Source organism: Lycium ferocissimum, chromosome 2, assembly GCF_029784015.1.
Source record: "Lycium ferocissimum isolate CSIRO_LF1 chromosome 2, AGI_CSIRO_Lferr_CH_V1, whole genome shotgun sequence".
Taxonomy (NCBI): domain Eukaryota; kingdom Viridiplantae; phylum Streptophyta; class Magnoliopsida; order Solanales; family Solanaceae; genus Lycium; species Lycium ferocissimum.
The window spans coordinates 51,102,777-51,129,851 of NC_081343.1; the positions used below are offsets into that span (position 1 = coordinate 51,102,777).

The 27,075-nt window shown below is 33.2% G+C and overlaps 1 protein-coding gene across 1 annotated transcript in view; it reads right to left on the reverse strand.

The window, feature by feature from the left end:
* Positions 1-24,871, reverse strand: part of LOC132047707 (uncharacterized) — an 81,710-nt gene extending 56,839 nt beyond the window's left edge. The window contains exon 1 of the mRNA XM_059438712.1: positions 24,535-24,871. Within this exon, the coding sequence (XP_059294695.1) occupies positions 24,535-24,796 (262 nt within the window). The 5' untranslated portion in view covers positions 24,797-24,871. The remainder of the gene's footprint in view (positions 1-24,534) is intronic.
* Between the last annotated feature and the right edge of the window lie 2,204 nt (positions 24,872-27,075).

Genomic DNA, 27,075 nt, shown 5'->3' on the forward strand with positions numbered 1-27,075 from the left:
ATCAATGCCACCTTATAAAAAATAATATAAACTCAGATGATCTAGAAAGGTGCACGCTCGTATCAGGTGTTGTGTCAAATGCAAGTAGACAGTAAAGGCCTGCTAATGCGTCCACCAAGAAAGGCTACATGATCTGCACATGCTTGTTCACTCCGGGCTCTACACCATTTAGTTCAAAATTTGAGCCAAATGTGTCTAATAAGAAATATTTTATAATGTGTTATTATGTCTTCGTACTAGAATAAGCGATAGTTTGAATATCTAAATGAAATTTACTTGTAAGTTTAAGGGTCGTCAATGTATTAAGCCAACAATAAACAAGTACACTATACATGCGCAAATTTTTTACACTATATATGCACTTCTATCAATTAGAATAAGATTATTTACATTATTCTAAGTCATTTTAGCATACCAATGTGAAAAATTATTGATTGGCTAATTGAATGTGCAGTTGAGGCATGCCGTCTGATACGTCATTTTCTGTACGTGGATCTACTATTGCTTGATCAGTCTCAATTTCAACATTAAATCAAATCTGATTCAAATATAATTGTACGTATATGCCAATAATTGGGGCCTGCATATGAGTGAGAAATTGGAACTAATTAGAGGCCTACCTACTCCAAGCAAAAGAGGCCAGCCTTCAATTGGTGGACAAAGTGTTAGAAAGACATTGAATGAAAGAGTCAGGTTGAAACTTCCAACATTTGTTTGCACGGATTGCCCATCAAAGGCGTTGGTCTTTAATTTTTTGTCGCTCAAGTTGCTTGTCTTTAATTTTTTTCGTCCGCTTAAAAAAAGTGACCGAAAATATCTGGAGGTTTTGGGTTCGAACCTCCGGTCAGTAAAAAAAAAAAAAAAAATTTGCAAGAGAAGGCTTCGTGAAAATTCTGGCTTTAGGCAAATTGCAAAAGTCTGCCTTGCGACTTTTTTTTACTCTGCTGGAATTCTACAAAAGTAGGTCTTAAGGCCTAACTTTTGCCCGAATAGACCAAATTTTGCTACGAAATTATGCCTTGCTAATTTTTTTTTTAAGCTAAGTTCGAGCCGGAACTCCTGGATATTTTAGGTGAAGGGCAAAATTAAAGACTAGCAATTTAAGGGAAAAAATTAAAGACCACCTCCAAATAAAGGCAATCTTGCAAATTGCCCAAACTTCAACAATCTATATATTGGATATATAAAAGTTAGGCTTAGTGCATCGACATCTCCTAAATTTGTCAAAAATTTCATTTAGCATGTTCTAATTAAGCACCTGAACACATAATAAATTATTTCTATGAGACACTTTCAATTAGAATAACCAAGCACAAAAGGAAATTAAAGAAAACCTGGAACTACAAAAAATCAATGCCATCTTATAAAAAATAATATAAACTCAGATGATCTAGAAAGGTGCACGCTCGTATCAGGTGTTGTGTCAAATGCGAGTAGACAGTAAAGGCCTGCTAATGCGTCCACCAAGAAAGGCTACATGATCTGCACATGCTTGTTCACTCCGGGCTCTACACCATTTAGTTCCCTAATTGCTTCTATCTGCTGTCATCAAAGTATATGAAAGCTCAACCAAGGGGGCATCTTGCAACTGAAGCACTGCATATAAATTTTGGTTTGTGAACAGAATTGGGGAAACATTATGTCAAAGAGGGTATAAACACAGCTGTCGAATATATTGTAACACCTCGTGCATTCGGGCTAAGATTTGACTCATAAGACGGGGGTATAATGAACCCAATTTGAGTAGTGTATAAATGGTGTCTGAAACCCAATCAAGACATGAGAAGAGTCCTTGAGCAAAGGAAAGTCGGAAGCTACCCTACGGAGCGTGTTTTCAAGTGAGTTTGTGCAAAATTTGAGCCAAATGTGTCTAATAAGGAATATTTTATAATGTGTTCATGTGCTCAACTAGAATAAGCGATAGTTTGAATATCTAAATGAAATTTACTTGCAAGTTTAAGGGTCGTCAATGTATTAAGCCAACAAAAAACAAGTACACTATACATGCGCAAATTTTTTACACAATATATGCACTTCTATCAATTAGAATAAGATTATTTACATTATTCTAAGTCATTTCAGCATACCAATGTGAAAAATTATTGATAGGCTAATTGAATGTGCAGTTGAGGCATGCCGTCTGTTGCGTCATTTTCTGTACGTGGATCTACTATTGCTTGATCAGTCTCAATTTCAACATTAAATCAAATCTGATTCAAATATAATTGTACATATATGCCAATAATTGGGGCCTGCATATGAGTGAGAAATTGGAACTAATTAGAGGCCTACCTACTCTAAGCAAAAGAGGCCAGCCTTCAATTGGTGGACAAGGTGTTCGAAAGACATTGAATGAAAGAGTCAGGTTGAAACTTCGAACATTTGTTTGCACGGATTGCCCATCAAAGGCGTTGGTCTTTAATTTTTTGTCGCTCAAGTTGCTTGTCTTTAATTTTTTTCGTCCGCTTAAAAAAAGTGACCGAAAATATCAAGGCAGGCTCGAACCTCCGGTCAAAAAAAAAAAATTCGCAAGACAAGGCTTCGTTTAAATTCTGGCTTTAGGCAAATTGCAAAAGTCTGTGCCTTAAAGGCAAAAGTTTGCCTTTCGACTTTTTTTTACTCTGCTGGAATTCTACAAAAGTAGGTCTTAAGGCCTAACTTTTTGCCCGAATAGACCAAATTTTGCTACGAAATTATGCCTTGCTATTTTTTTTTTAACTAAGCGAGGTTCGAACACAGAACCTGGGGATATTTTAGGTGAAGGGCAAAAATTAAAGACTAGCAATTTAAGGGAAAAAATTAAAGACCACCTCCAAATAAAGGCAATCTTGCAAATTGCCCAAACTTCAACAATCTATATATTGGATATATAAAAGTTAGGCTTAGTGCATCGACATCTGCTAAATTTGTCAGCAAATTTCATTTAGGCTTGTTCTAATTAAACAGCTGAACACATAATAAATTATTTCTATCAGACACTTTCAATTCGATCAAATTTTGGAAAAACTTTTACACATAGCAAGTGTTTATTAAGTAGTTAAGTTAACCATCTAAAATATGTGATGATTCCTAGATATGTACTTTTTGTCAAGATAAATAAAATTACTGCATCATTTTCTTCTTTTACCCCTATAGCTCCGGGAGCTCCCCTTTTAGCTCTTTTGGTGACTCGAACCCATGACATATTATGGAGGTGGAGGGTGCTTAACATCTGAGCAACCCCTTCTTATCCTTATCATATAATTCTGGTTAAGACGGAAATTTGTTTTAGGACGTGGCATGAAGATTTAGAACATATGAGCAGACAACTAAGTTGATAATATGATAAATTCATAATTACTCTCGGTCGGACTAAATATACTTCTGAATTATAATAAAAATTCAATTTATTATTCATGAGTCAACCTTTTTTACTGTTAGAAAGTCAATGATCTGTGAACAAAAAGGGTATAGAAATAATGTCGAAGGCAATTAAAAGCGGACTTAATCACGTTATCGGTTGAGTCAAATGCCATTAAGGAGACGACGGATGTAACTATCCTTTTGAGCTTTATCAAATTTGAAACATAAAATGGCTATAAATGCTATTCTCTCCGTCTCAAATTATTTGTCATGATTACTAAAAATAGTTGTCTCAAATTATTTATCGTTTTAGAAGTTCAAGACATCATTAATTATTTTTTCTCCATTTTACCCTTAGCAGAAGTTTATCATTACTGTAGATGACATATAAATAGAATAAACATTTAATGAAGAGAGATTATAATTTAGACATAAATAAGGGTAAAGTCGGTCAAACACCCTTCTTGTTTAATTTTGGTGGGTAACAAATAATTTGAGATGGGTGGAGTAGACATATATTTTCGAACTAGTCATATAATTCACATAGTAACAAATACTCCCGAGTAGGCATGTGCACAAATCGGTTCAACCCAAATTTCCGAACGGATTTGAAGCAATTCAGATAATTCAATTTGGATAATACAATTCGATTTCGGTTTACAAATTTAATTGTCAAATATTATGGTTTTTCGATTCGAATACGGTTGGGTATTACTTATAAATCGAACCGACCAAACAAATCGAATTGGGTATTTAACACTAATGACTAATAGTACTCTAATACTTTGTATTTTATATCACAGGCCCAAATCCCAATATTTTGCAGACCTAATATTCTAGTACAGAAATACACTCACTCCCTTTCAATATTGTCTTCTCTTCTCATACTCACTCTCTCACAGGCTCCTAAATCCTAATACAGTGTTTTGTCTTCTCAAGTGTTTTCAAGGTAAACCATTAATTTTGTTTAGCTATATGCGGATTTGTATGCTTGCACAAGTTGTCAAACTCTTGTTTTGCTATTTATATGCTATTTTGCTTGCAAGTTTATGGTTTTTTCTTGGTTAATGTCTTGGTTATAGGGCTGCAAATTTAGGATCTCATTACTTTTGATTATGTTTGCTCTAAAACTGAAATGAAAATAGTTGCTTGTTTAAATTTCGAACAAACTGAACAAATCGATTTGTGTAACCGAACCGAAATAACAAAAAATGAATCAAATTGAACCTAAAATGGATCGAGTTTTGTTGAGAATTTTAGAAAGTTGAAATTCGATATTTCAACTCGATGATGGCCAAAACCGAACCGAACCGATTCGTGCACAGGCCTACTCCCAAGTAAGACTGATGGAGGAGACACTCTTCTTATAGCCTGCTCCTACTAAAGATCGATGAATATATTACAGTATCTTAGCATTGAAAAGTCGAGTGGAATTTGTAACTACTGGGGCATAAATACATGTGCGCAAATTGGAATAATTTATTGCTTTCTCCGTCCATTTTTACTTGTCCACTACATTAAAGATAAACTTTCACTTTTACTTGTTCACATTTTTCTGTTTTACCCTTAGGACTAATTACTCATTCCAAATCATTTTTCAAATCAATTGAGACTATATAGCAATTAATATGAGTATAATGATAAAATACGTACTTTATTTATTATATTTCTCAAAAGGTGTGCAAAATTCATAATGGACAAGTAAAAGTGAACGGACGGAGTAGTTGGAATTGACAGGAAGATAGATTGAACATAACATAAATGGGACCTCTTTTAATCTTAGGATGGATGGTCGAGATATTAATTTGTTGTAGAAAAAAGTACTCATTAGTTGAGCGTAAATGAATGAAGTCAGTATTATTACTACTAGTTGAGTCTAATGAATGTCAGTATTATTACTAAGTTACTACTCCGTGCTAAACACGGGGGCAAGGTCTTCCTCATCTGACTTAACTTATAAATCATAAATGCATATACTTGGCAATGGATGTACAGTACAATTCACCTCATATTTACTATAGTTGGACACAAGTACATATCTGATATTTTTCAATCTGAACCTAGTGTTTCATCTACTAGTTCATCATTTTTCCTTGCCTTTGTAGATCAAGGGCCTGAATACAAACACCAGAATGGACTTGCACGAAATACAAGAGATATGTATTTTGCGTTGCATTTTGACCCGTTGGATTAAACTAGTCTGACCCATTTTGACCCAATAGTTTGACAGGTTATTTTATGTTCAACCTTTTTGTGTCAAATCAACATACATGCTACATGTCATAACCCAACCCATATAAACTCCTAAGATGTGGTTTGATTTTGCCACCTCTAGATTGAATTAATATGGGGAATTGTGATCCCTTACCCAATCTAGAAGGCAGACAAATTTCTCATATTTCATATTGTTCTTCGCAGCAGCAATCTCTAACGCCATTAAGTCATAGTCTTCTAACTTCACCACTCTTTCTTGGTTAAGAATTTGAATACATAAAAACTATCGAAAGTTGCCCCATAGAAGATATCCAAAATCCAAGAAAGAGAAATAGCAAGGGTTCTACAGATCTTAAATGTATACATGCTGCATGGAAGAAAGGATTAAGAAAAAAAAAGTTAATGTATTTAATCTTAGATGTATATATGCTGCATGCAAGTAATTCTTAATCATAACTCTCAACATGTTAACTCACATGCAAAGATATATACATTACTTGCAAGTAGAGGCAGATCTAGAATTTAAATGTAGCGGGTGTCACAATTTTCTTCAATGTATATCTTATTAGGAACGTGTATTTGGGTCGGGTCCATCTCTTTTTAATTTATTTGGATCAACTTGATACGTTTTTTTTTTATTTGCAAATATGAAATTACATCTCAAAAATCAAGAAACAAACATAATTAGCATCTTAAACAAGGAATCACACCCATTAACACCTATTAACAACAAAAGTAAAATCAACACTTTCACCAAGGGACTTGTATCTCATGTATATTAAAAAATGAATTTGCACAAGTAAAATAACATATTCAATAATGGAATTACACCAATCAAAATAAGAAAAATAATTGAAAAACTCTTCAATAGGTAAATACACTCCATAAGTAAATGTAGAATTAGATAAAATATAAGTTCTCAAAAATAAATGATAAATTTCATGTTTTTTCTAAGCAGTGCTCACAAAATTTCCTTCACAATTTGACTATTAAAGTAATTGAAATTGAATTTGACAATTATAGAATAACATAAATTTTTATAATACGCTCCCTCCAACCATTTTTATTTGTCCATTATGCTAAAATATATGTCCACTTTTACTTGTAAGTTATATAGTTTGAAAAACCAAGACATAATTTACCGTTTTATACCTATTTTACCCTTATTATTAAGTACTCCAATTCATTTCTCATTTTTTTTTTGGCTGCTTATTAAGAGTGTCCCAAGTCAAATATAGACAAATAAACATGGAAGGGGAGAGTAATAAACAAAAGAAATTATAAAAAACAAAAAAAATTGAATTTTGATCTCAATCCAAAATTCCCATTGAGACCCAAGTTTTTTGATTTAAATATTCACAGATTTGAGATTAAGAAAAATGCTTAATTTAAGAGATTTTGAAGTTTCTATTTGTATATTTTCGCTAGAAATCACAGATAAAATAATAGAAAAAAAGAAAAGGCAATATAAATAATAAAAAGATAAATAGAAAATTGGGAAAGCCGAAAAGGAAATTACTGGAACAAAGCAAGTAAAAAAGCACAAAGAAAAACAGGAGTCAAAAAATGAAGATAGATTCAAACTTGTGTCTACCAGCCGTGACACTTTTGTCTAATTTAAGACTGCGGGTGGCAAGATCAAATATTTAACCTAATTTAAACAAATTACAACATAAGTACATAAAAAAATTATTAATCTATAGGGTGCCATGCCACCCCCAACCCTTAGGGTGGATCTAGGGTGGATCCGCCTCTGCTCGCAAGTAACTTGTTATTTATCGGATGGTCATGCTGTTATTATACTTATTTGTTAATCCTAAAAAAAAGGATTAAGAAACAAAAACTAAGAATTCATCAGAATGAACAATAAAAACTAATAAACAAATACTCCTAACAATACAAAGATTTAGTTTTCAGTGTAGTGATTATATTGCAAGTTTTCAAATTTAAGGAGTTCAAATCCCACCAAAAGTCACCTCTCTTTTTTCTTTTTCCATTCAAAGAAAAAAAACTAGTACAAATTCTGTCTTTGAAGAGAGGAGATTAAAGGGAGAATATGTTTCATACATGACAACACTTCTGCAAAGCTCACTTTTAGAGATAGCTGTGGCAGAAATTGTAACGTAAACTCCTTCCAAAGCATTACTATTTCTTCTTTCTGATTATTCTAAAGCATCAAAATTAGGGTGTCAATTAAACGAAAAAATGACAGAAGCATAGAACAGGCTATGAACAAATATTAACTTAGTGTTGAAAGCAATAATTAAAATATATATTGTGGTAGGATCAACATTTCCTCCTTCATCGTTTTTCCTCTTTTATAATACAACATCGAGCAAAAAGAACTTATTTAGAGGTAGATGTAGAAGGGAAGGTAGAAGAAGATCCATCAGTATCCTTTGTGTCAGTGGAACGAAAGAGTGATCGGTTTTCACTAGAATTAACTTGCGTCTCATCATATTTGTCTCTTAGTCCCTGAAAATTAAATTCATCATCGTGGACGGTTGAATCTAAGGTAGACTCGTTAACATCCAAACGACCTTCAAGTATGTTCACTACTGCAGACATGTTTGGCCTTAGTACTGGAGATGGATTAGTACATAGTAAGGCCACTTTAATCATCCTTAATGCCTCCTTCTTGTTGTAATTGGAACCTAACCTTGGGTCCACTAGCTCCAAAAACATTCCTTTTCTTTGTAAAACCAGGGCCTGAAAGAAGCACAATGATTGAAATGGAAAACTTGCGAAAGATACTTTTTGGCCTTTTTTTTTTTTTTTTTTTTTGAAATACTACCAAGTCTACTTGATCAACAAAATCCATTCGTTTATAATAAAATGAAGTTCTCATCAAGCAAACAAAGACGTGCTTTAAATGTTCACTATTCATGGAACTGATATCAAAAGATGCTAATTTCTTACCCAATCAAGAGAGCTGACGTACATAATTCTCATCAGGATTATATTTCATGTTATTCTTCCCAGCAGCTAGTTCTAATATAACCACCCCAAAACTGTACAAGTCTGCTTTATGTTAAATAACCCCAAAGTGCATATTCAGGGGCCATATAACCTCTGCAAAACAAAGTAACAAGTTATACTCATGCAAGCTTGACTGAACAGGAGTTTCCTAAAAGGCTTAAACTAATACTATTTACCTCAACACTAGGTAAAAATGGACAGCAGAAGTAATTGTTACCCTTCCATTGTAAAATTGACTGGCGTGGTTCAACTTACATGATTTTGAAGAGAATAATGATTGACATCTACTAGCTTATCATAGTTGTAATATGATGGGTCTTTGAAACAGTTCAGATCATTTTAATAATAATAAGTTTGAACATGGATTTTCAAAAGACGAGTGGCATTGAAGAAAAATGTAAAATGATAAATAACCTTTTTAATCTGTTGAACTCTTGGGATCAGTAAAGTGCTAGCCATAACCTTTTGGAATTATATAACGAGGAGTAAAGATTACATTCAGGAAAAAGTGAAGTAACTGATACAATTAAGCTTTAAGCGCATCAGGCTAACGATAAAAAGAAAAAATGCATATTCCTTGAGTTTATCTAGGTTTTCCATTTCAACTAACTTTGATAGGACTAAAATCCTATATATTGAGCTTTTGTTTCATGAAACAGAAACTCGTAATTATTAAACTCCCTGCTGCTATCCATTAATATGTTGCACATATTGCCATATTGTCAAAATCAAACTCCCTGTTGCAAAATCAAACTCCCTGTTGAAAGAGGAAAACTAAAAGCCAAAACAAAAATAAATGGGAGGAAATGAAAAAATAAAGGGAGGGAGTGAAATTTAGTACCGAACTTTAGCGTCAGTTCTTACACCGTAGAAAATCTATCATTTTTCAGTTAGTGGCCTTTTTTTGGTAACATAATAATAAATTACTCTTTAAAGATAAGAAACTGGCATTTCAATCTGCATTATCACCGTTTCATTTTCCCTTCTTTGGTCCTAAAACATTCAGAATATTTGTTAAAGGCAATATTAAAAAATTAATATGGTGAAGACTCAAAGACTATGATACACCACTACTTAAATACATAACTCTAACAGTAATAGTACTAACTTGTAAAGCAGGAAAAATTGATTCAAGAAACTACAAATTCATTTTGCAAGTTGATTTCCCCCCATTATTTATTCAAGTGACTAAATGACATAAAACACCTAATACATTTTCAAGTCTAGATTAATAGAAAATGATAAAATATAAATGAAGAGAGCAAACATTATAATTTTAGTAAACTATACATATGGAATATAGCAATAAACATACATGTAATAAAATTATTGAGTATTATTCATAATGAGCTCCATATATGTTTCAAGCGGTGTCCATAACTTTAAAAATATGATTTTATTCACAATAACATTCCTTTTCATATCCAAATTAGAGTTGTGAGAGAACATGCCTTTAATATGTAGTAGATTTGCGTTCTCATTTCACCTTTGTATAGTTGCATTGTAATCAACAGCCTCATACAATCCGAGTAACAAAAGAATTAACATCATATTGAAGCTATTTGGATTACTCTAAACTAAACCTCAATTGCGCAAAAGATAAAAACGATTGTAATTTTCACAGAATATACCCACTTTGCGCAGCAATAGCCAATGACTAACTGAAAGCGTTCACATAAATCAAAATACTTTCAAGATTTTGTATTCATATCACAAAAAGTGATATAAACACATACAGTGCTATTGAAGAAAAGAATGAACTAATTAATGCGCCACAAAAGGAAAATTTTAAAATAGATATAAAGAAAGTATTACTTCAATGTATAAGCACCGCCTTTGCGGCAATTTTTTTATCTTCAAATCTTTACAAATTTTTTTCTACACTTTTTTTTTTGTTTCCATTCGTTGTCCGGTATCCTCATTAGAGCCCTGACTAATTCGAATTTGCGCCGCGTAAGGCCTATTTAAGGGGGAAGCACTCCCTAACATGATTTTTTCCATAACCTTCACACTACTCACAATATCAATTATATATTCCGAACTCAAGTATTTATGTTAAACATAAGAACCTCAAGTACATACAATGATAAGACAGAAAGGCATTCCAAAATGTTGTAAATGACATATACTTGCACATAGTTTTAAAAAAAAAAAAAAAAAATCAAGAGCATAGTAATTCATATGTTATACAAAACTCACAAAAGTTGGCTAGCCTCTATTTTCAAATCCGTTTCCGCATGCTGGCTATGAGTATTTGGGCATCCATACCTGCTAACAATTGATCTAGGGTTATGGAACGTTAGAAAAAGAACAGACCAAAGTGATGGAATATATATATATATTAGTTTCAGGCAATGAATTAATCATTTACTGTCACCGAATTGAAGGGTGCTTATGGACATTAATTGGCTCCAAATGTATAAGAATGTTTCCGTTTCTTTCCTCTAATGAGCCGTTGCAATATTAATCAACCGTTGCCTTCAAAAGTCTTTTATTAAGAGAGGTGATTTTTTGGGATTTATATAGCATATAATTAATTTTAAAAATGAGATAAAACCCAAAAAAAAAGGAGAAAATAGATAAATAAGTTTCCTGATCATTGAGGCATGCCACATCACCGGGTCCATATCTTGCCTTTATCTATATACTAGTTAATTTGACCGCGCTTCGCGCGATCATGATAAGCTGCAAGTTTATTCTGATTACCAACCTCTATCCTGTAATGTCTTTCTTTAAGAACTTGTAAGGTGCACATAACTCTTTTTTCTTACATATTTCAACTATATAATAGTAAAATTAATGTGACACCGTCAATAGATGAGGCTCCATTTAACTCCAAAATTCTCTATATTATCAATTTCAAGACATTTCATTTAATTCGAAAATAGTTCCCGAACAATTCAAAAAAAAAATTCCATGGTAATGAACTTTGCTAATCCCTGCGCCCTCCCCTCCCCCCAAAAAGAATATACTATTTCCTTTAGACATAAAAATAGAATCATAACTAATTTCATCTAAATCTCAAAATAAAATATGATTATCATCTAATTCATGAGTTAGGAGAAAATGTTAATACATTGTGACGAAGATTAATAGAATGAAACATGAATTAGTTGAAAAAGAGCTAAAAATGAAATTATACAAAAATGATACATTTTCTAAACACATACTATTGGGATACATATTTGATACAACAATGATACTGTTTCTATACATATAATAGATTTTCTATACAACAATGATACACCTTCTATACATATACTAAAATTAGTTGAAAAAGAGCTAAAAATGAAATTATTTTAAAAGGGCTAAAAAATGTCTTTTAAACTTTTTAGGCCATCCAATTGCCAATAGTTTGGGCCGGATGGACATTTGTGTCCTTTTCCCAAAGAAATAATTAGTTGACTGTTGAAAAGTGTAAAAGTGAACTACGATATTACAGAAGAGTAAATATCTCAAAAGGTCACTCAACTATGATGAATTATGTAGTAAAGTCATTCAATTTTATTTTGTATCAATAAAATCATTCAATTCAACTTATGAATTTTCTTTTATAAAATCCCTCACCAATTTTGTCATAGAAAAATATGGCATGGCAAAATAAATCAATTTTTTATGCCATGTAAATATGGACCCACGAAAAAAAAATATAGAGAGGACTCATATCACTTTGAGCTACTAATACCAAATACTACCTTATATCTCTTAAATTTGTTTGGATGGTTGTTACTTATTATTTCATAATATATCATATTGCGTTATACTGTATTGTTTTGATGAATACAGCGTTTGGATAGATCGTATCATTTCTCGTCGTTACATAATGTTAGACATCAACAATTTGAAGGATAAACCTACAAGAAAAGTAGGGTACAATGTAGAGCTATCATAAAAAGGTAAGATAAAGGATAAAATATGATTATTAGATAATAAGCAAAGACAAAATGAGAAAAAATAAATAAGGTAACGAAGTAATAACACCAAATCGGTGGTTACATAAAATAGGACTTTTCGTCGTTACATAACGATGGATTAAATGGTATGATACATTAAAGGCTGAAGTAACTAAAACACCCTTAAACTTGGCACGAATTGTAACTTCAATCCCCAAACTATTGCTGCACTTCAAGACACCCCTAAACTTGGTCAACTGGGTTTTAATACACCCCTCGAGTTGCCACATGACACAACAAGTGTAGTCACACACCAACAGGCGCATGAGAGGTGCCACATCAGCTCTCTTTTGTATAAAAATAAAAAAAAAAAAATTGGAAAATTCATTAAAAAGTATATATTTTTTTTTAGGCAAACTTACTCAAATGACTACCTTATTGTAGCTTCCTACTATTTGTAGCTACCCTTTTAAATATTACCATTTGTAGCTACATTTTAGCAAAATAGTGTATGTTTTCGTCTGTATTTGTTGCCAACAAATACATGAGAACACGGTAAAAAAAAACAGGATCCTTGATTTTAGCCTTTAACGGTGGAGCTATTAAATTAGATATTAATATATGTTTTTTTTGATGTATTTTAGTGATTTTTTTTTTTTTTGCTTTGATATATTCCAGTGATTTTTTTTTTTATGTATTTCAGTGATTTTTTTTTTTTTAATGTATTTTACTGATTTTTTTTGTTTGTTTTGTTTTTGATGTATTTCAGTGGCTTTTTTTGATGTATTTCTTTGATGTATTTTAAATACATTGTGTACATTTCAACTACATATGAAGCCAAATATATTCAAATTTTCATGTATTTGAATGAATTTCAACAAATACATTCAGATACAAGACAAAAAAACTCAAATACATGACAACTACATTAAACAACAGTGTGTTTGACTATTAACAAAATACACTCAAAAAATATAAAGACAAATACATTCAAAAATCGTGTATTTGTGAGATGTAGATCTGAGATACTACCACCACCAAAATTCTAAACTGAGACACCACCACCACCACCACTAAAAACCCAAATTTGAGACACCACCACCACCAAAAAACCCTAATCTTTCAACCACCAACAAAACCCTAATCTCTCCACCTCCACATCATCTTCTCCGCCGCCATCTCAAAATCAGTGCCATCGCCGCCACCACCAACAATACACACGGCCAGATCTGTGCCATCGCCTCACCGGATAGAGTGAAAAGAGAGAGAGAGGGGTGAGCATAGAGGAGAGGGAGAAGAGAGAGAGGGGCGGCGCGGCCATGGTGATGGTGGTTGAGAGAAAGGGAGAGAGATTTTTTTAGGGTTTTGAGAAATGAAAAATCTGAAATGGGTAGTGATTGAGAAAAAAGAAAGATATATGTGTTTGGGTATGTATTTTTAATATAGCTACCATTTGTAATTTAGAAAAGTTAATTAGCTACTAAATATAATTAAATAAAAAGATAGTTAATATTAATAATTAGTTCTTAAAAGAAGCTACAATGAGTAAAAAATTCTTTTTTTAAATCAGAAAAAACTAATTTTTTTTAAAAATGTGGAAAACCCATTTTTCAAAAATAAATCTGGACTGGATTTTTTATAAAAAATCTGGAACTTTTTAAATCTTGAAAACTGAATTTTTTTATAAAAAAAAGGTGCAAAACCCGTTATTTTTAAAAAAAAAATCTAAAAAATTAATTTTTTTTTTAATTAAAAAACCTGGACTTTAAAATCTGGAAAACTAAATAAACCCATTTTTCTAAAAAAGAATCTGAAAAATTAAGTTTTTGATTAAAAACCTGGACTTTTTTAAAATCTGGGATATTGATTTTTTTTAAGAATACAGTGAAAACTGATAATTTTTTTCTAAATTTAAAAACTAATCTAATTTTCCAGGATTATTTTTTTAAAAAAAGAAGGGTTTTCCACATTTTAAAAAAAAATCAGTTTTTCCAGTTTTTTTTTTTAAAGAAGTGTCTTAAAAGAATAATGAAAATCTGAATTTTTTAGGACACTTTTAAAAAAATATCAAGTTTTCATTTTTTTTTAAATCCATTTTTTACCGATATTTTAAATAAAACTCTAGTTTTTCAGTTTTTTTTTTTAAATCAAATTGTTCCAGATTTTTTATTAAAAAAAAATCAATTTTACATTTTTTTTTTAAAACAATTTATCTATGTGGAGGACACATATGATGAAAATGCCAAGTAGACGGCGAGTGCATTCCACTTGCTGTGGCATGTCTACTCGAGAGTGTATTAAAACCCAGTTAGCCAAGCTTAGGAATGTCTTGAAGTGCAGCAATAGTTTGGGGACTGAAGTTGCAATTCGTGCCAAGTTTAGGAGTGTTTTAGTTACTTCAGCCTACATTAAAATTAAAGTAACAATCAAAATAAATATTGTATTTAAACTAATAACACAATACAATACAATAGGTAACAACCATCCAAAAAAAAAAAAAAACATTTAAAAAATAGCCTCTAGCTAAAGGGATTAATTTAACAAGAAAATGCAAAGGTTGTCAGCTTGAGAGACGATGATCATTTGTTAGTCTAAGAGCTTTTCCATTCCTACTCAAAACTACTCTACAGTTTCCCACGTTTGATACATGAAGTTCTTCATCCTTGTGCTGCGCTAGCTAAACAAGCTCCACCATTTTCACCCTGCATAGACAAAAGTAAAAATATATACAGTATTAATGGTTGCACAATTAATTTCTTCCCACTGACAGCGTTCAGTTTCTTAAACCATCCTGTTAAGATGACATACAACAATCCGTAATATTGTCTGTCGGAATCCTATGTAGTAACTTAAGAAAACACAATAAATAAACTTCCATAATAGAATAGATTCTCAGCATAAGATTTTTGAAGATATTTGTCATATTCCAAGCTGAAAACCTTTGCATTTTCTTGTTAAGTTAATCGCGTTAGAGGCTATCTATTAGGACTTGAGAGATATAAGGTAGTATATTAGTGGGGTTCATGTCTACGTGGCATAAAAATCTAATTTATTTTGCAATATCATAATTTTTATGACAAACTTGATTGAATGGTTTTATAAGAGAATAGCTCTAAGTTAAGTGGATTTATTGATACAAAACAAAGTTGAATGATTTTTCTATATAATTTCTCATAGTTGAGGGACCTTTTGGGATATTTAGGGAATATGAAGCATTAGGCCGTGAATCCTCATCTCATTATTTACAACAACAACAACATACCCGGTTGAATCCCACAAAGTGGAGTCTGGGGAGGGTAGAGTGTAGGCAGAGCTTACCTTGGGAGGTAGAGAGGTTGTTTTCGGTAGACTCTCGGTATAAGGATAAACAATTCAAAGCAGTATAAGAAGTCATGGCAAAATAATATAAAAGCATGATAAAGCTATCTGAAAAGAAAAAAAGGTATTTGTAACTACCACAAATGCACACGATCGATAATCAAAGCACAAGAAAACAATCGATAGTCGCAGAAATCAAAGGACAATAAACTACAAGAGTGATACTACAAACTATGAAGCACGAGTAGAACAACGCTACCTACCTACTAACCTTCTACCCTAATCCGCATCCTCCATAACCTCCTATCTAAGGTCATGTTCTCGGTAAACTGGACCTCCGCCATGTCCTAATCTCATTATTTATGCATGAAAAATTGGTTTCAAATTTTTAATTCCTTATTCATATCAGTTCTCGTGGCTGTTTTCCAAAAGTTAGTATTATCGGTAGTAGATTTGCTTGGAATGGCGTCTGCTCCAAAGTGATATCTCAAAAGCTGTTGAAATTAGTAATGATACCACTGCTTCAAATTTTTACGAATGTTTCATTTGAGACTTCTTTCACGTTCTTATATGCTACTCTCCGTCCATTTTTACTTGTCCTCTATAATAAAAATAGTTGCCCATTTTTACTTGTCTAGTTTGGAAAACCAAGAGATAATTTTTCATTTTATACCTATTTTACCCTTATTATTAATTATTGAGTTGAAAAGTTTATAGAATTCTTATTAGCTGCACAACTTTTAAAGTATATTTTATTGATTTCAATCATTACGTCACTTTGCAATATTTAAGGTCAATATGGTAAAATTGTCATTCTATTTCTGCCTCCTTAATAGGCGTGTCAAGTCATTACATGACAAGTAAACATGGACGGAGGGAGTATATTGCAGACAAAAGGTGCATCTTAAATTGTTCTAGTATAGGCCATCACACTTATTTGAACATCAATTGACGGAAAGAAGTACCACTCATCACATATATAGTCCTAAAATAATCTGTTACACTTTCTTTCACAATATTGATGTGACTACGAATTTAAGCCGATTGAGAGGTAGTAGAAGAGCAATCTCGTCCAGTAATATTGGATGAATGAGTAAGTGTTTGACTTTGGCTCAAGCTGAGCATCTCGTCGTACTTGTCTCTTAACCCTTGAAACTTGAGATGATCATCATCATCATAGAATCTCGATTCCAAGTTAAACTCAGGAAGATCAATATGATCTTCAAGAATACTGGCTACTGCAGACATAGTTGGCCTAAGTGCTGGAGATGGATTGGTACATAATAGAGCTACGTTTATCATTCTTAGAGCCTCATCATTCTTGAAATCTGAACCCAATGTTTCATCTACTAGTTCCATCAATTTTCCTTGCCTTTGTAGAACAAGGGCCTGAATAAACATGCAAAGATACTAGTTCAAAAGTTTGGAACATAGGAATTAATATCAGGGATAATGATTCCTTACCCAATCTAGAAGGCAAACAAATTTCTCATTGGGGCGATATGTCATATTGTTCTTCCCAGCAACAATCTCTAACGCAACCACTCCAAAGCTGTAGACATCTGCTTTGTAGGTTAAGCAGCCCCATAGTGCATATTCAGGTGCCATATATCCTCTGCAGAACAGAGTGAGAACTTTAGATTCATGCATGGGGACTACTAGGTAAAAGGACATATTAATGTTCAAATCCTGGTCAAAGTTTCTAAACGTGACATCAACTTCATGCTTAATATTTCAGAATATCAAGAATGATAGATTGGGATGACATACAAGTCAAGAATCCCTGGAAGAAACTTTAAGATTTAAAGTGGATACATAAGCCAGAAACCTTTCTATCCCTAAAATTGAAGTAATGCAATCAGCACTAGAATTATGATTAAGCTTCCGAATGAACCTTCTTTAAGGGCAGCCAGGCCATTATGTTCTAGTCCTTGTAACTTCATCACCCTGTCTTGGTTAATAAAATATATAAACTATTGCAAGTTGCCTTGTATAAGATGTCCAAAATGCAAGAAAAGAGTATGCAAGGGTTCTAGCAATCTTAAATGTATATATGTTGCATGGACGAGAACAGCATACCTATATCAATCAGTTTTCGTTGCAAAGTTCTGGTGTCATCGGCAGAAAGTTATGACATGTATAATTAATCCTACTGTGCCATAAGCACTAGATATATTTCTTACTCAAAGAACACAAAACATAAACATGAATAAGATAACTTATCAGAAAACTCACATGGTTCCAGCAATTCTAGTGCTGATATGTGTTTTATCCTCATCATCAAGTTTGGCCAGACCAAAGTCTGAGATCTTTGGGTTTAGTTTCTTGTCAAGTAGTACATTTGTTGCTTTGATGTCCCTATGAACAATTTTTAAAGACGATTCTTCGTGTAGGAAAGCTAAGCCTTTTGCTATCCCAATGCAGATTTTTTGCCTTGTTGGCCAGTCTATTTTGAGCCGATGTTCTTCTGGACCTGCATCTTAATGAGAACTAAGAATCTCGACATATCTTCTCTTATTCACATGCATACAGAAACATATATTGGCCTCTCATTTTGAACTCTTTCATTAATTACGAAAGAGCAATATTTCTTCTTATTTCATTGAGCTTATTTTCTGTTTGACTTGTAAGTTGTAACGGAAGACAATGAGCAAGGATAGTAAATTACCAAATAAAGCACGGGCGAGGCTATTGTTCTCCAAGTACTCATACACCAGTAGCAGTTGATTTCCTTCAGCACAACATCCATATAGTCTGACAAGATTTGGGTGTTGTAAACCAGAGATCATACCTATCTCATTTACAAACTCGCGGTTCCCTTGTTTTGATTTGGATGAAAGCTGCTTAACAGCAATAACTCTACCATCTAGTAGTGTACCCTGTTTATTATTACTGTTAATAATAATAATAATAATAAAAAATAAATAAACAGGTCATGGACTGTCTATACATAGCATCCATTTTAGATGTTGTAGTTAAGTGAAAAAGGATCTAGCTAATTGGTTTGTAGTGCGACATGCTGCGGGGGGCAATAGTTTTGAAGGTTTCAGTTGAACACACCTTTCTTTCACTTATACCATAGTAATATGTGAATTTTTTTAAAAATTATAAAAAATATAAAGTTTTGAACTCATAATTTCAAAGAACTAAGAACCTTGAACCCATTAAGTTTAAATCTTGAATCACTGTATGCATATGTATGAGAATGACAGATGAGGCATTGGTACGTGGAGAAAGAAAGAGTAGAAAGCTCGTGAGTGGTCAGATTGAGATGCACCTTGTAGACAGAGCCAAAACCACCTTCCCCAATTTTATTTGCAGCATCAAAGTTGTTTGTGGCAGCTTTGATTTGTCTGATGGTAAAGACACCAGTGAGTAGATCTAGTCCTCTTAATTCTGTACATTTATAGAAAAAGAAAACTTTAAAAGGTGTAATGCTTCCATATAATGTGGAAAATCATGTAATACGAAATGCGCATATCCATAGTTTTTCTTGTTTTCGAAATCCATCTTTTCCATTTTCATAAGAACTTTCAGGAAATCATGGAGAACACACGATATGTAAGTTCTAGCTATTTAAGACATTGAAGTAGGCTGCTCAGCTGTGGCATCACCTTCTTCCTTTGATATCCTGTTTCTGCTTCTCCTCCAAGCAACAAATAGTATTGTAAAAATGAGAATTAGTGAGGACGCCAGTGCTCCAGCAATGATGTGAACCACCTTTTTGTGATTTGAAGAGGGCTTGAAATCTATGATAACAAAAAAGGAGAGTGTCAAATGCACTTACATTTGTTTTCATGCTTTTAATCTTAAAGTGATTGCGGAAGAAGAGGAAGTCTTTCGCTAGGCTCTCTGAGAATAATTAACAACATCTGGAAACATTATAATTTCATTATATATACGTTGACCAAGGTAATCAAATAAGGCGTACGGTGTGTCTAAGAGAGTTTGTTTGTGGAAGAAAAAGAAGTGAACCAAAGGGTGACAGTAGTGTTACTAGCTTCAAAAGAGATGGCAGAAATTAAAGGGCCATAGCTTTCTCTGCTAGAGAGAGCTGATCTTCCTTTGCCAGCATACTGAAATCGCACTTCTAGAATGCCGTCTTCTACAACTACATTGAACTTTCTTGTCAAAGCTTTATCAACTCCTTCGGCAGCAGCTCTAATATTAAAATCTTCGAGCTTCCTCTCACCCTGCATCCAGTTAAATTGTTAGTAAACTGAACCTAAATCTTGACTTAATACTCAGATTAATGTTTAATCGACCTGAATATAGACATCAAACATCCGCTTCCCAAGACTCTGGAAAGATCGGTTATCTCTTATAACAATCTCTGCAAAGTGCAGTTTCACAGTGTAGTTACCATTTGCTAAACAACGTCCATAGTAAGTTAGAGATAAAGCTGAGAGCCGAGCTGTTGTGTAGAGTTCAGATTCATCTCCCTTAATGGCAGATACATTAGTCACTTTGTAATTCATTTCCATGAGACGTTCAGAGAAATATCCTGTATTGCTGGCTCCCCAGCTCTCTTTCAAGTAAAAGAATTTTGCGGCACCTGCTGAAGATTCATCTTCTTCGTAAGTGGTATCCCCAATAGTCACACTCTTTCCACCACAATTTATGTGCACCGAATACCAATCTGCATATAACTAAAACACATTATCTAACTTTTGACTCTATGAAACATGGCAGATACAGAAAACTGACATTATCAAGTGTTCTCCTTCTCCGTTATCAACAAGAAATTGATAAATTTACTGTGTAGAAGAGAAAAACAAAGCATAGCCTTGTAGAAGGATAAACTTACTCTTTGAACAACTTGACAAACATTTTCCAAGTTCTCTGCATCAAGTTGGAAGGAAGAGTAAGAAGGCATGAACCAGTTGATGATTCTCTAAGAGAGAGAATATGCATCTAGTCTCCTATAAGACAAGTTATATACTTACGACTTTTTTGTTGAGTTATAGCTTCTGAACAAGTTTCTGATAATAAGAAGGAAATGTAGCTTAGAAATAATAACAGCTGGTGCCCCAATAACAAAAATGACCAGGAAGAAGACACAAGGTTCAAGGCTCATACAGGGTTTCCCGACAAGTAGGTGGCGCAGAGTTCTCATTGAAGTTGTTGTAAGACAGGTCTGTCACGCTGCAAATAAGGTTTCTGACATAATTAGTGTTTTCCAAGTACTATTTGCAGATCCAAGTTGTTTGGAATTTATTTTGAAATTTGTGGTCCAACCAAATTCCAATAGAAATCCAAGTTTGCCAATGTGTCTCAACAAAGAAATACGAGTTAGTGCAACATATGCATTACAGAATCAACATGTCAGTGTTGCACAAAAAGAAATTCTCTGTGTATGCAACATTGGCAATTATGGCTTTAGGCTTATGGAATCTTCAGTTCTTGAGATATAATTGAATCTGTCATTCTTATAGGAATGAGTAGATTTATATGCAAAACAATGCTAATAAAAAATAATGAACTTACTATCTGGAATTTCGACTCTTGATCCAATTATGAATTGGCCCAGTAAGTCTATTGCTTGTCAAGTACCTTGCAAAGGAAAGTCATTAATTCCACTGCAGACAGCAATTTTGAACAACAAATTTCAAAATAAATGAGTCAAGCTCAAATAATGTATACAATGTCAGCTACTAAAAGTTTCTTTGGCAGTAAATGTATTTGAAGCCTCAGGTTTAAATTTTATAAACCTGAGACATATAGGCATGCAAGCTAAAAGAAGAATCATGAGTATGACAAGTTACATCCCTATATTCTCTCACTTACAAGTACTCCAGCTTATCCAGGCCCTCCAGATTCGGGACCTGTCCTTCAAGCCTGTTGAAGCTTAGATCTCTGCAGCAAAGGAAAACCATAGTCAAGCCAGAAACAATATATACTTTACCAACTTGAGACCTGTGAGCTTAAATACAAATGATAAAATATTCTTCTGAATTTTTCCTGAAATATGAACATCAATTCATTTAAGAGTACAACGTTTTCTGCCAGTGAATGATTAATGGAAACTCCAAAATGTGGATTTAGGGTGTGCTTAGTATGAAAGTTTAGTAACAGAATAACAGTGAATCACGAGATGCAGTTTTTATCAGGCAAGTAAAGATAGTAGAAACCATGCATAAATCCTTTCAATCAAAGGATCACAAATGCTGGAAGTACTCTAGAAGTGTGTATCTGCTGAAATAGAATTTCTGGATCTTCATTCTTTTTCTTATGTTCTTTCTTTTCCCTTTTCCTCTGGGAGGGAAGTTCTCCTGTATATGGTCTTGATAAAGAACTACCAGAGATAACATTTACTTAAGACGTAAACTGAATTCGTAAAAGCAAAAGGCTTTCATAGATGGCATGCATGATTTCTGTTAAATACAGTTGCTTTGGAAGGGAGAAAGAAAATGATATCAAAAAATAAAGAAAAGAAAATCAGAGTGAAGGTGGGAGGCAAACTTACAGAATTTTCAATTGAGACATATTAGCTATGTAAGAAGGAATCTTCCCAGATATATTGCAGTTCCTCAATATCCTGCAATCACAAATTAGTTTCAGATTTTTTTCTTTAATAAATTAGGAAACTAATGGAACGACTAATGTGTGAACCTAAATTTGAAGAGAATTACTTACAATCTTTTTAGGCCTGTCATGTTCTCAAGCGGTGGAAATTCTGAAGCACTTCCAGTCAAGTCGCTGATTCTTCTGTAAAGACATCTATTATAATTAAATTCCAACCAAATAAAAGGGAACACCATAATAAGCAACTAAAGAAAGTATGCAACATAGAAAACAACTCACAAGTCGTTCATTTGAGCCAAGACAGAAATATTTGGAGATACAGGTCCTTCAAAACCAGAAGCTTGAATCTCTCTGTTAACCAAGCATAAAGTCTGATACAACTCAAATTTATCTAGAAACTACAAATTTTTAAGTTCAAATGGTGTGAAAATACTTACAATTTCTGAAGGTTTTTCAAACTCTCAAAGCTAGGAAGTTTTCCGGTGAAGTTGTTACCACTCAACCTACTGCAATTGTGCCAAAAATGATTAAGAAAAAAGTAACTCAGACAAACAGGAAGTGCAGTTAGACTTAGAGGAAATTACATCAATAGTATATTCTGAGGTACTCACAGTTCTATCAAATTTGTGAGTTTATTGAGTTCCACCGGCAACTTACCTATGAGATTATTAAAACCAAGATAGCTGCACAAAGCAAAAGGCCCTGAGTTGTCAAAATATTGTAAAAATACAAATTTCATCAAAAGTAGGATAGTTTGGAAGGCCTTACAGATTCTGCAGATTAACCATGTTTCCGAGTTCTTTTGGAACATTTCCATTAAACAAGTTACTTTCCAAATTCCTGAAAGTTTTGATGTCCAGCTCAATGAATGTTAGTAAAACAAAGACTGCTCATCCTTGTGAGAGCTGTGAAAGCCAAGAGAACTTACATAGAAAGTAGTGTAGTCATGTTTCCCAAGTATTTTGGAATTGGCCCAGAGAGTTGATTCAACATAAAAGTCCTGTAAACCATGAATTATTGGATAGTTTAAATTAAAGGGCCCTTTTAATGTAATGCCAAAAGTATTAAGTGCAATTCAGGTGCAGCTCACATATATTCCAGTTTGATAGATGCCCATTCAGGGGGAATAGTACCACTCAAATAGTTGCGAGAGAGATCACTGCAGCACACATGTTGACAATATGTTTTTCAGGCAAAGGATAATTATAAGCATTGGAAAGAAATGGATCTTGGGCCTAAATCAACCTCATGAATGGAGGATAGCCCAAGTCCATATAAGGAGACCAAGGACCCTTTCTCCCACCGACGTGGAACTCCAACACCCCCTACACGCCCAGGACTGGACATCTGGAGTTTAGACAATATAATATGGGGGCCCAACATCGGGTGAGATGGATCCTAGTCTCTTTATATGGACTATTGGACAACCCTTCCCTCATGAGCTAGCTTCGGGTTGACTTAAGCCTAAGTTAGGCCCAAATTCCATTTCTTTACAATCATAGTGATAATTGATAATAACAAGAAAATCTCCTACAAGTCATGAAAACATAGATTCAAGTCAGTAAACAGTACATTTGCTTGAGATAAGGTAACTTCACCAGGGAGGGAGGGAGAACACCTGGGAGATCTTGTCCTTGGAGTATTCTGTTAACATTATAAGAAAAGCTATCAAAACTATAAAACAAATATTAGAAGAAAGCGTGTTTGCTTTTCATTATCCAAATCTGAAGCAATGGTTGTTTATTAGTTCAAAATTTTCAGACCCCCATGTAATAATCAAACTGGTCCTAGAAAATTTGACTTAATCAAACATACTGATTAACCATAAAGATAATATTATTAGTAACAGATAGGCCCTTAATCCTTTCTTTTTAGTAGTAACAGTTTAGTGACAATGTTTTCCGGCAGACGAAAAATATAGCCACCATAAAGAAAAACTGGGGGCAAATTAAGAAGAGCAAAAGAGAAGAAGGCTCACATGCTTTGTACATGACAGAAACCATCAGGGGTAGAGCAGTTGCAGGTTACATTGTTGACATACAGAGGCTTATCGTCAATTATTGGTGTAGTCCAATTTGTGTTGCCATCACAAGGATTCAGATCAAAATTCCAGTCCTTTTTTCCCAACTGGTCTGCTATTTTTTTAAGAGCATTCTCTGCAAAATCATAAAAGTTGCATACAGTGTTATTATATAAAAAGGCAGTTATCAGCTTATATAGAAGTTCTAAAAGGAAACCATGATATGTTCATCTCAGCCATTACTTTCTTCTTGAGGAAAAATGCGACCGTTTGTTTGTGCTTCAACGGTTTCGCAAATTAAGGCAAAGCTGAAGGTGATCAGCAGAAAAGAAGAAATACTGAAAGGTGACGATGACATCTTCTTTAATAATGCTCTAGCGTGCAAAAAGTTGAAGTGAATATACATAGTGAAGACATACTCAATAGCTGACTTTAAATAGAAGAATAAGATACAAGAGTAGTACATTACTATTGGAAAAGTGGGTGAATAAAAGCTCTGATACATTTCCGACAAACAAAGATATTATTATTAATGGCAGCGTACTCAGATTGACCAGGGGCGACCGGAGGGGGAAGCAGCCAAAGCAGTTGCTTTAGGCCCCCCCAAAATGAAGGCCCCAATTTTTTTTATTTTATATACATTATTTATATATTATAAAACTATGAATAAAAGAGATTAGATTTTATACTTCTTTTCTTGAAATGTAATGGAGGATATTGAAATAAATAATTCTAATTTTGACATGCTTTCAATCCCATTTATGTGACATTCTTTCTTTTTTAGTTAGTCCAAAAAAGAATGACATCTCATTTTACCCTTTATGAGATGGTTTATAGCCACAAAATTTCTTTGGCGTATTTTAAACAAAAAGTTTAAAAAATCTTTCTTTTCTCTTATACTTCGTGGGGCAATTCGCAGAATTGCCCTTCTTTTGGGGTGGTCTTTAAATTTTGCCCTCATATTTGAAATCTTTAAATTTTGCGCCATTTCTTCGCTTAAAACCCATGTGTTCCAAGTTCGAACCCACGCAATAAAAATTTTAAAAAAAAATCGCAAGGCGAGTTTAAATTTTGCTATGTTCCCCAACTATAGATACACTTATGAAGGAATTACTAAAGTTATCACGGACCGGATACTTTGCCTTTAAGTGCGATTTTATATAAGTATGTCGGGTCCCAGATAATTTTGATAATTCCTTCATTGTTATGCGGGTCGTCCAAAGATAAAGTTCTTGATTAAAAGTATGCCACACGCCTATAAATTTGTTAAGGAATTACTAAAGTTATAACGGACCGTATACTTATGCCTTATGGGCATTTAGATAAGTGATGCGTCCCAGATAACTTCGATAATTCCTTCACGTTTTGCGGATATCCGCATAAAAGTTTGCCCATTAAAAGTATGCCCCACCCGCATAAACTTGAAGGAATTATCAAAGTTATAAACCTGTGATAGTTATGCCAAGTCCGCCATAAGGCATTTAGTATCTTTGTCCTGTGATAAAATTTGTAATTCCTTAACAAGAGTATGCCGTCCAGTGATACACGCGACCAAACCTTGCCTTGCAATTTTTTTTTAATTTATGCGCGCGGGGTTCGAACTCCTGAACTCATGATTTGGTGAAAGCTCAACGTTGCAATGCCAAGTGCAAAATTAAAGACCAAAGAATATAGGATAATTTAAAGATCACAAATATGAGGGGCAAAATTTAAAGACCACCCCAAAAGAAGGGCAATCCGCGCAAAAAAATGTACTTCGTGTCCAATCAAACACCTTCACATGAATTAGAGAGTAATAAACGTTATGCAATATATAAAAGTGAACAAATTGATGACTACTTTGATAATTTTAAAAAGATGAAGTCTCTTGTAGAGTTGATTGTTTCTTATAAATACTGGGTTAAGCCATTTTTTTTTACTTCATAATAGTCTTGAATTGTTCGAATTGTATGAAATTATTTTGACATCTACATAGTGTTACAAAATTGAGATTATTAGATTATGAAAAGTTAGAAAAATATTATTGCAACCGTCTATATATGTTTCTTACGCAAATGCTTATTTAAATTTTAGTGAGTATAGTTACTAAATATCTCTAATAGTGAAACTAGCATGTAACTGGATGAGTAATTAAGATATATAAGATAAACTATATACCATCTTCAAAAAAAAAAAAAAAGATCTAGAATAAAAATTTGTAATATTTTATTCGACATTTTTAAGGCCTCTTACAGAGGTATTATTTTAGGCTACTGATTTCGTTTTGCCGCCTCTGAAAAAGACTGGCTTGATAATGATTTTTCTACGTGACAGGAGCCGTTGGATGATTCAATCAGGATTTGTGATTGTTGTTCCTAAGGAATGACCCTATCATTCTCGTCAAATTTAAGTCATAAAATCTGTTCCAAACTACCCCTAGACGTGACTACCATGCATAAGGCAAACCTAAATTTTCATATCCTAATCATAAATTCGCAACATTTAAAAGTTAAATAAGTACCCAATAGTTTTTCTTTTTCAGACACTCCCTTGCTATATTTCTGGGTAAATTTCATATATGGTGACACAACTATAATTATTTTTTCCACCTGAATCACTTAATTATGTTTTTTAACATAAAAGTCACAAAACTTTGCCCTTGCTAACAGAAAAGTCACATATGCCAGAAAATCCAATTTCCGGTAGGTGATAATTTTTTACTATTTTATTTATTTTTAACTTTTTTGCTATCTTATTTATTTTTTATTTAATAAATACATATTCAATTAAAAAAAATCCGACCTG